At 34.0% G+C, this 10,812-nt stretch overlaps 2 protein-coding genes across 2 annotated transcripts; one reads left to right on the forward strand and one right to left on the reverse strand.

Annotated features, from left to right (window-relative positions):
- Window positions 1-4,129: 4,129 nt before the first annotated feature.
- LOC145591235 (uncharacterized) lies at window positions 4,130-7,580 on the forward strand. Its single transcript, XM_081647638.1, has 5 exons — window positions 4,130-4,722; window positions 5,639-5,906; window positions 6,702-6,800; window positions 6,896-7,110; window positions 7,364-7,580. Exons 1-5 carry the CDS (start codon window positions 4,292-4,294, stop codon window positions 7,437-7,439), a joined length of 1,089 nt encoding a protein of 362 aa, XP_081503764.1. The 5' UTR covers window positions 4,130-4,291; the 3' UTR covers window positions 7,440-7,580.
- Window positions 7,581-7,981: 401 nt separating this feature from the next.
- LOC145591236 (uncharacterized) lies at window positions 7,982-9,953 on the reverse strand. Its single transcript, XM_081647639.1, has 3 exons — window positions 9,712-9,953; window positions 9,530-9,596; window positions 7,982-9,089 (listed from the first exon to the last, which is right to left on the reverse strand). Exons 1-3 carry the CDS (start codon window positions 9,766-9,768, stop codon window positions 8,395-8,397), a joined length of 819 nt encoding a protein of 272 aa, XP_081503765.1. The 5' UTR covers window positions 9,769-9,953; the 3' UTR covers window positions 7,982-8,394.
- Between the last annotated feature and the right edge of the window lie 859 nt (window positions 9,954-10,812).

Here is a 10,812-nt window from a genome sequence, read left to right on the forward strand (position 1 = left end):
GGCTCCAAAATTTACTCATTGAATTCTCAACTCCTATAAGTGTATCACCTTCTACTTCAAATCCCCATTTCTTACGAAACATAATTGGCTAATTCTATCTCTTCATTTTCCGCTTATTGACATCTGATTTCCTATTTATGCTATTGTTGCAATTATTCCTCTAATTCTCTTTCATCGTCGTCACTGTTGCAGTGGTTGCTACTCAACAGGTTGTAGATTAATTTTTTTTCGATTTCATTGTTTTTGACGTATTTTCCATGGACAAGGATGTTATATTTCTCTATTAACTTTCAATCCACTATCTATTTTTTTTCCCCCAAATTTAGATTGATTTTATTCCCAAAAATTTGATTTGTGGGTATATTTTGAGAATTATTGTGATAAGATGAATAATGTGAGTTACGACCTTACTAGACAGGATCTCTTCTATAGGCTCGTACCTTTGTATCCTTGAGTACAAAATGAATAATGTGAGTTTATGTAAATCTTCTTGTTCCTCGGTTATTTGCATCTTGTTCTTACTCACGAGAGAAATTATACATTTCCATCATCCATGGGAAAGTCATCCCCTATTCCTCGTTTTTTGGTAATGCACTAATTTATTTATTTACTATTATTATTATTTTAATATTAAATGCTTTGAAGGACTTAAGATTTCATAATGAAGGTATTAACATTTCGTTCGGAGCTCAGGTGAGTTAAGTTGCCGGAATGTTAACTCCAGGTCCTTAAAGGTGAAAAAAAAGTGGGAGGTCCTTGAAGGTGAAAAATTGTAAAAATAAGGTCTTTGTATTATACTTAACTCGATTTTTTATATATATATTATTTTTCAAATATTTTTGTTTTTTACACCAAATATAATTTATTGATGTAATTAATCATATATATATGTGTGTGTGTTTTTGGGGGGAAAATGCATGACTTCATGATTTGATTTAAGTAATGTGTATATCGACCAGTTTATGAAAATTAATTTCGTTGCAATAAAGGGAAAAACATGAGATTGTTGGGATGTGACACTTATGTTAGTTATGTCGATGGATGTAAAGGATTATGATTTGGTGATGGTGGTTGCGAATTGTGGTTCGAAGCTTTACGTCATATGTGAATGGAGAGGGATAAAGGGTGATAATATGAGGGAGAGTTTATAAAGCATGAGTGAAGAATTAAAGGGACAAAATTGATTGGTTAACTCAATTATTCTTGGTGGTGGTGGCAATATGTGGTGGTCGGTTCCTTGGATCACTAATGACTAATGATGTATAGTAGATTTGCAGTAGTGCATGTTTTGTGGTACATATGTTACCTTTGCGCAACCATATTTTGTATAAATATTAGCCCGGGTTAATATTCTGAAACATGAGATGCAAAAGCTCCTCTAGAGAGAGAAAAAGAAAGAAAAAAAAAACCTAGCTTCATACCCTCTGTCGCTCCTTAAGACAACACCCAAATACTTTAAGGTTGTGTTTGGTTATCTTTATTTCATTTCTATTTCTAAATTTCAATTCTTGAATTCCAAATTCTGAAATTAAAATTCTATTTTATGTGTTTGGGAAACACTAGAAATTGAAATTCAGGAATTTTACGTACGATGTTGACTTTATAATTTATAAAAATTATGGAAAAGAAATTGAAAAAATGCATGTAAATGAAGCTCTGTTACTAACAGAGGAGAGAGAAAGCAACTAAAAAAGAGAAGATTGCAAAAATGTAGACAAGCAAATTGCATAAATGTTGACCACTTGTTCATTTTGGAAAAGACGAGGATACATGCCCATCGATATTCGTCAATCTAAGGAAGTGAATTGTAAATGACAGGGTTTCACAAAGCATTTGAAATTCTATTAAATTGAGGCATGTTTAATGGTCTTGGAATTGAAGCAAATACAAATCCAAATTCTTGCAGTTTACCAAACAACAACATTGACTCAAATCCAGAATTTGAAATGAAATCAATATATCCAAACATACCATAAGCAAATTCATTTTCCTCATTTGGAGTATTTGGAAAAAGCGAAATGCTATTATCTTCCGTAATGAGACCTTTGATATCCTTAAGATTTACCATCGAACACAATTTGTGTTCAATGAGTGGGCATCAAATAAGTCTCATAGATACCTTTTCCTCCATGGGATTTCCCATTTCGAGATCCCATAATCATTCATCTTATACTCAATCCCCATCATCCATTATTATATCATGGAAGACGCCTCCTAACAACTTCTTCAAGCTCAACTTCGACGGTTCACTTCGTAACAACTCAGCAGCAGCAGGTGTTATCATCAGAGATAGCAGCGAAGCACTCATCAAGGCATCTACGTTCAACCTCGACAACGCCAAATTATTTATAGTGGAAGCTACGACTCTTTATAAAGGAGTCCAACTAGCTCTTCAATGTGGCATTCAAGACATTGAAATTGAAGGTGATAATCTATTAGTCATCAACTCAATAAAATGAATTTGGGCAGTAACTTGGCAGATTGAACATATTATTGAAGACACTCGTTCTCTTCTTTCTCGGTTTCGCAATTGGAGTATCCATCACATCTACCAAGATGCAAATTGTGCAGCGGATTGGATAGCTAATGTTGGCCATTTAGTGTGTAGTAGTATGGATATTAATGTTTGTAATAACTCTAGTTTGTTTTCTATTCTTTCTTCTAATACATTAGGAATTTTCCTCGTGGGGGAGGACTTCCTAATATTTATTTCTTCTTACCTTCTTAAAAAAAAATAAAAAAAAATAAATAAATAATTGTATAAGCTCAAAGTACACACACCATCTAAAATCTGCTATTGAAATTATGATGTTATTTATGTGGACTCCTCAAATTTAAAAGTATAAGAAGGGATTATAGTCACCTAAAAACTACTATTGAAATCATGATGTTATTTATGTGGACTCCTCAAATTCGAAAGTATAAAAAGAGAACATAATCACCTAAAAAGTGCTATTGAAATATGATGTTATTTATATGGACTTCTGAAATTTCGAAAGTATAAGAAGGGATCATAGTCATAATGCTTAATTACTTGCAAACTTTATAGTTTCAAGTGTTACAAATGCTTAGTTATGCAATATGTTTATTTATTTATCTATTTTTTTTACAGGTAGTCTTGCAATATGTTGACGCCATGACCAAAAACATTGGGTTTTTTTTGGCTTACTTGATGATTAATTAGAAAACAACCAAATTTTTGTATCAATTAAAGATTCATAATTTAACCTTAAAAAGATACTATACATAAGATTGTGATGTGAACCATGTCTCATAGAAGAAACATATACAAAGTATATACTACCTTCGTTTTATATTTTTTGCAACTTTGAGGTAATTTGTGATATGTAAAATGTTCAAAAGTTGCAAAAAATATGAAACGGAGGTAGTATTATCTTTAAAAATTAAAAATATCTCATTCGATGTATGATGATGCAAATGCAACTTTTGCTAACACAAAGTATAACAATAGGCCAAAGCTAACGAACACCATATGGACGTCAGATAAAATGACTAAAAGTAGTTATAATAATTATTTATTACATCGATTGTCTAGTAATTTTGACATATGTTTTCAAATTAATACAATTTTAAATGTTATTTAAGATGTTCATTAGCATGATTCATAACAATATACTCAAAAAAATATGCGAGTTCAAGGGTAGTTAACCCTATCTAGATTTAGGGCATGTTCCGATTTACTGAAAATAACTGAACTGAACTGATTGAGGCTAAATTGAACTGAAATGAACTGAGTTGAAATGAATTGTTTACGAGAGAAGGAAATTAGGAATTGAATTGAAGTGAACTGATTGAAGCTGAATTGAAATGAACTAAACAGAATTGAAATTAAGCTCAAAGGTACAAACTCTTAAAAGAACAAAATATGTAATCGGGATAATGATGCGCATCATGACTTGAGACCTTGGACTCTCTCAAGACTCTTAGACTGAAGAGGTATGATGTTAAGTTTCACAAAATTACAAGTATTACAAGTGCTCAGTCTTTGTAATCTGCCGACTCCAAATCGGAGAACTGTTGGCCATTTGCTCACCTGAAATTCATTCAAAAACAAACAAAATATACGACTATTTATAATCCACACTAATTATAAATAATTAATTAAATCACATTAATTTAACAGAAACCAAAAGCCAAAAAATATCGCCGATAATCGCCCCGATCAAAGCGCAGAGAGCCACACGAAATAACCCCTCGAGAATTCCACATTTCACATACGAGGAGAGAGAAACAACAAACGAGGAGAGAGAAAGCTTCAAAAGCTTCATCAATGGCGTCAACAACTGGCATAGCCTTATTTCTCTCTCTCAAACCCTTTCAACTCTCTCACCAACTCCAAAACCATCTTCCTTTTCTCTCTTCTTCATCTTCTCGCCATTTTCTCTCTCCACCAACCACTCTTTCTTATCGCCGGAATCGCATCATCGGATGTCTTATCTCCGGCGTCGGCGGCGGCGGACTTTCCGATACGAGGAAATCGGAATTTTCTAGAGAGTTCGCTGTTATTGCTACCATGTTGAAGCGCATCGAACCTCTGGATACTTCCGATATTTCCAAAGGTGTTTCTGAATCTGCTAAGGATTCTATGAAACAGACAATTTCTACTATGCTTGGACTTTTGCCTTCCGATCAGTTTTCTGTTTCTGTTAGGGTTTCGAAGGTTCCTCTTCATCATCTTCTCGCTTCTTCCATCATAACTGGGTACTGTATTGTCTCTTGCTCAATTATTTGATCAGTATTTTTTTTTTTGGATTTTTTTAATGTAGTTTGTTAATTTTGCGGTGAATTTTGGATGAATTGTGTTTTTGATTGTTGAATTGTTGATTGAATGTTTTGGTTTGGTGAATTATTAGAGTTCTGCAATGAATTTGGGTTAATTGTGTTTTTTGGTTGTAGAATTGGGGAATTTCGGATTGTCAGAGGTTGATAGGGAGTGCAATTTTAGAGAGAAATTTTCAGTTGAATTCTGTTTTTGATTGTGGAATTGGTGCAATTGGATAGAGATGCCACTTTTCAAAGGTGAATTTGAGCTATTTTGATTGTTAGATTATGGAAAGTAATACATTTCGGATTGTTTGAGCTTTGAATTGAAAGATTTCAGTTGGAAGGTTTATTTCAAATAGAATTTTCAGTGACTTCTGTATGTGATGATGAAATCCGAAATCAGTACATTTTGATAGAGAATGCTGCCTTTTACGGAGCTTATCACTTTAAGAAGAATGCAGTTTCAGGTCTAGACCCATCTTAACCACCCCCCCCCCCCCCCCCCCCCCCCCCCCCCCCCCCAAAAAAAAAAAAAAAAAAAACTCCCAAACACCCCTTCAGTAAGGTATATGAATTTGGAGACTTTCAGTTTCGATAAGGAATGTAAGTTTGTAAACGAGTTATCTGTGAATTCTGCTTGCTATAGGCGGATTAGTAATTGTAGATTGAATATTTGTAGGTTTTGTCTGGTCCCTTTGTTATTTAGATAGTGATGAAGATTCAAATTCTTATATTGCTTGGTTTCAAACTTTAAGATATTGGTAGGAAAGGCAACTTCATAGATATATCTTTTTAGTAAATTATATTCGAGGTAGCTAAATGTTTAAACTCTTGTTATTTTTAATCGTGATAGGTATACGCTGTGGAATGCAGAATATCGCATATCATTGATGAGAAATTTTGAGCTGTCTATGGATAGTTCGGAATCACGTAAATTTGAGGAGGGGATTGAGGCGTATGGATTGGACCGTGAGGAACGGGAGAGTAAAGGTGCAAATGCATGTAATGATTTAGGCATCAATAATTTTGAGCAGCTTACTTCTCATAGCTTAAATGATTTATCTCCTGAAGCTTTGAGATACATCCAACAGTTGGAAACAGAGTTAAGCTCTGCACAAAAGGTGAGAATCTGTCCACTTGGAATTGTTTAGTGGTATTATTGTTGTTTATTCCTGTGCCATGTTTATATAATACGGAATTCCTGGGATTGAACTTGCCTGTTTTGTTAACTTCTCTTCAATTTCCTAGCTCGTCCCAAAGCTTAAGATTGTCTTTTATGTGTGGATTCTAAGGGAAACCTTGTGACTTTGATAATACTTTCTCCATGGGCTCTTGAATTTATCCAAAAATTACACGCTGCCATCTTCAACATCTTATTTCTTAAAAAATGTAATTAAATCATAGTTCTGCTGTTTTAGTCCGGCCATTTCATATATTATCAAATTCCCAATTGCTTCTTATAAAGTTATAGGCAGTTGAATGAGGAAGGTGTGGTATGATGCTGCCGAATAAGGTCTTATTCATATATTTGGAGCTTCTTCCCCGTGGCTATCATTTCTCTGATTGGATGGGCCTAGTATCTAATTCACAGTGGAAATTTTTTGGGTAAACTCATAAAATCATGGGAGTAGGTGGACTGAAGTATACTCTGTATATGCTAAGCGTCTGGACATTAACTAGAACCATTTAGAAGACTACAAAAATATGTTTTTCACTGGATTACTGTGAGAACTACCCTACATTTTTGTTCTACAGCCCAACTCCATGTTGTCTTGAGCTCATTGTTCATATGCTGTCCTGCTGTTGAGGCAACATTTATGGATGCAAGGTTTTATTGCAGAAATGTATGTGAATTTTGATGTGTATGTTGTGAGATACCAGTGTTTATTCTAAACTTGTAACTTCTCTCATTTCAGGAACTAGACGCACAGAGGCAAGATTCTGTGCAAATGGAATCAAGTAAGGGTAACAATAATAATCTGCTGGAGTACCTCAGGTCCTTGGAGTCATCTATGGTGAGTGTTAGAAGATTTTGATCTTAATGTTATTGTCTTTGTTGTCATCTTAAATGTTCATGTGCAAGTGTTGACATCATATTTGGCATATACAGGTGTCTGAACTCTCACAGCCTAATTCAGTAGAGGTGAAGGAAGTAATCCATGAATTAGTTCAAAATACTATACATAGATTTTTCAAAGATAGCCCCATATCCAAATCCATTGAGACTCCGACCATAGCAAGCATAAAGAACCACCAAGTTGGTGACAGTGAAGGTTTTGAAATGATCACCACTTCCAGGGATTCGCTTGCAAAACTTTTGTTCTGGTGAGTAATCTCTTACTTTGTTGCTTGCAATTAGTCAAGACTCTAGAGTCATCTGCAATACTACATGACATCAAGCTATTAAGTTTCTAGCATTATTTTCCCTTACGCTTCATCTATTTCACTGTTTGCACTACTAAATTTAGGTAGCTGTAGTTTATCACATACGTAATAGACTAATGGTCATCTTTTGGTAGATTGTGTTGTGTTAACAATTATTTGGTTTGATTCTAAGTGGCATCTTCATTGCTGGCAGGTGTATGCTGTTAGGACATCACTTGCGAGGCTTGGAAAACAGATTACACCTTAGCTGCGTTGTTGGATTATTGTAAAGAGTACAGAAATAACCCTGTATATTCATCCCTTTTTTCTCATCTCAGAAGATGTTTCTTGTATTCTTGCTGGAAAAACTGCAATACAACAGACTTTTATTATTATTCGGATATTCAATTAATCTAAATGAGCTTACAAAATATCCTCTCCACTAATAATCTCTCATATCCGTAATCCGTCCAATGCCTATGAACCAATAGTTTTGTATCTGTGAGGTTGATCTCAATAATGCCATCCTTATCAAACAAAACTTGGTTTTCCCTGAAAAGCCAAAGCTGTCGCCTTCAATTGCCTTAAAATGCAATCCCTTCCGACTACAATTTTTTAATTTTAAATGGTAAGATACGGGGGAGGGCTCCCATCCTATCTCATGAATGGGGGATGAGGAATCGAATCTCCATCACTTGGGGGACCATCCCTTTATCTCGTAGATCCTCAATCTCACCGGACTACATGCCCACAATAGGATTGAATGATTAAAAAGATGGGATAAGTCATAGATCGTAAATTTGTGACAAATTAAATGAAATACTCAGTCACATCACTTGTCAAGGGTAAATTCACATACATCTAGGGTGTTCGTAAAAAGTTCACATTTTCAACATATCGATTGTACAACAACTATGCATATACGTAATAGTACGATAACTAATGTGTACGGACATAGTAGCTTTTATAAGGTGTTTCTAGGGGGGTCATAAGGCACGGCCACAATGTATAAACAAAGATTGTAATCTAGTTAATTAGTCTCTGGTGGTGTCAAAATCCATATATCAGCATATGCAAACATCACCAAGAAATGAATGCTTCACAGGTCTAACATAGTTCCTCAGCTAATTCATCCCAATGATATAGGTATCTTAAGAAAAACACAGTCAAGTCGAACTTTGTAAAGTATCAGGAAACACGAAAGAAACTCCTCATATACACCGCATGATCTACAGAACAAGTCTCTTAAAACCATGTATACTTGCTGCAAGGATCATTCAGCTGAACTGCTAAATCTGCATCAGCGTTTAAAGAATCATACTGCTTTCTGCAGCCAGGACAACGGCCATCTACCTCGAGTATCTTCTTGTGACAGAACAGGCAAAGCTGAAAACCACAGGGGCAAGGGAAGAAGCTCAAGTCTATAACATCAAAATCCTCACAACAAATCGGACAAGCAGAAGGTCCACTGGAGAAGCAGTGTTCTGAAGTCAGCTGACTTTGATTATACTGCTGCAGCTTTGGAAGACTAGGCAAACTTCTAGGACGATTAACATCATACAGGCTCCAAGGGCGACAGTTTCCCTGATACCGACAATTTACACCAGCAGATTCTGTTTCTGAAGCACGGTGTTCCATATCTGAAGTCTGCCTGTTTTCTGCTGTCAAAGCATCTGCCACAGCTTCCCAATCATCTAAACACCTCTCATCTATGTCACAGCAACTACTAGAGCAACTGGCACTACTGCTATTGTGATCAAATCTTCTGATACTCGAACCATTCATCCAGGACACAGCTTCATCGTTACATGATATCGGTATCTCATCCTCGTGTTTTCTTGCATTCACAGCCAGATTGTCCTGCTCTTGCGCTGTGTCCCCCTTGCAGCCATTTGGAATGGATTGAGAAAGTTCGAATTCTCCAACGACATTGTTGTCCACTGAACAAATTATAAGCCAACCGAAAAAAAATACATCAAATAAGCAAACAAGATCATCAAAAGTTAAACTACCACATTAATTAAAAACCAAGAGCATCAAATTAGCAAAACCTTTGTACACTGCCTAAAACCAGACAAATTCTATCAATCAAAATCAAAGTCCCACAAATTAATTATTAACATTATTTTTGTTTCAGATCATGTTTGTTTATTAACATTAATTATTAACAATAGTTGTTTAAGGAATCCAAACCCAACATTTCGAAAACTCAATTCACATATATTAAAGAAAACCTAAAGAACAATTCACATATATTAAAGAAAACCTAAAGAATAAATATTTTAAAAATAATCAATCACGTTGTCAAAATTTCTTAACATAACCAAGATCAATTATGATCATCAAACCGTCTGATACAAGAATTTACGCGAACACGTACCTTGGGATAATCTTTGATCTCTTATAACATCGACCTTGTTTTGTTTTGATTTCCCATGTTTGCTCCCCTATTTTTTTTCACAAAAACAATCATCAATTCTTTAAACACAAAAAATGATCAAAAATAAAAATAAAAATGAAATTCAATTTTTTCAACAAAAAAATAAATAAAAACAAACATACCCTTTTCTTCTTGGAAGAATTACTGTTAGGCCCGCAAACACGAGCATCAGACCTCATAATTCTGAAATTTCTGAAATCAAAAGGTTTTTATTATTATTTTAAAAAACAAAACCCAGAATTTATTGATGAAGAAGAATATATTTGATGATTGGTAACAGTGAAATAGATTGAAAAGAAAAGAAAATAAAGAGAGAGAAAGGAGGAGAAGATGGCTTAGATATAGCGCAGCACGAATGTTATGAGGCCACAAAATTAGGGAGGGAAATGAGAAGGACGAAGGACCCCCTTTTTATAAAAATAATTAAATTAATGTAAATTAAATTCTATTCTAATCCATATTAAGTTATTAACAATTGACATCTGTTACATCACATATTCACATGTACATGTGTTTATATACTTCTAAAGTTATTTTCCAACTTTTTCTCTTCTTTATTGTGTGTGTTCGTACTTTGATCGGCATAATTATATTAATTCGTAAGGGGCACGTAAGTTAAGTTTAGTATACTATTAAAAAAATAGCGAAAAAATGAATTGATTTTAGTATAGGTTCTTGTAAAGAGTAATAATATGCGGAGTACATAGTATATATATTTCTTGCGGTTATATCCTGTATGTATTGTAAAAATAGTACTCCATGTTTAGATTTTATTTATTTATTTATTTTTTTATAAAATCGGTAACACAAACATTTTATATTTATTTTGATACGCTAAATATTGTCACGGAGTTTTTTTTTTTTTTTTATTTTATTATTCATAGAGATGTAAATTTACTTATTTAGTTATAGTTTGAATTAATGTACACATATGACAACATACTTTGATATTTTAAAGTAACTAAAAGACTTTAGTACTTTGATAATATAATAAGGGAAGTCAACGGTAATGATAAATGAGCAGAAAGTACTTTAAGTGGGATGTATAATTATTCCACAAAGGCACAAAGGGCAAAAAAAATGTAAAATTCATATGAATAATATTGATCCTAAGACTTTAACCAATCTAATAAGATAGGTGACACCGTGACATACATGTAATAAATACGGAGTATAACTTAGGGGCTGTTCTTTTCAGCTTAATTTAGTTCAGATTCAATCAA

The sequence above is a fragment of the Chenopodium album genome, chromosome 18 (assembly GCF_948465745.1).
Source record: "Chenopodium album chromosome 18, dcCheAlbu1.1, whole genome shotgun sequence".
Taxonomy (NCBI): Eukaryota; Viridiplantae; Streptophyta; class Magnoliopsida; order Caryophyllales; family Amaranthaceae; genus Chenopodium; species Chenopodium album.

Excerpts from the sequence above, each read along its gene's own strand:
- LOC145591235 (XM_081647638.1), top strand. The coding sequence starts at position 4,292 with ATGGCGTCAACAACTGGCATAGCCTTATTTCTCTCTCTCAAACCCTTT. Across the intron at positions 5,907-6,701 it reads AGTTAAGCTCTGCACAAAAG|GAACTAGACGCACAGAGGCA; the intron begins GTGAGAATCTGT and ends CTCTCATTTCAG. Across the intron at positions 6,801-6,895 it reads GGTCCTTGGAGTCATCTATG|GTGTCTGAACTCTCACAGCC; the intron begins GTGAGTGTTAGA and ends TGGCATATACAG.
- LOC145591236 (XM_081647639.1), bottom strand. The coding sequence starts at position 9,768 with ATGAGGTCTGATGCTCGTGTTTGCGGGCCTAACAGTAATTCTTCCAAG. Across the intron at positions 9,597-9,711 it reads ATTCTTCCAAGAAGAAAAGG|GGGAGCAAACATGGGAAATC; the intron begins GTATGTTTGTTT and ends GAAAAAAAATAG. Across the intron at positions 9,090-9,529 it reads AGATCAAAGATTATCCCAAG|TGGACAACAATGTCGTTGGA; the intron begins GTACGTGTTCGC and ends TAATTTGTTCAG.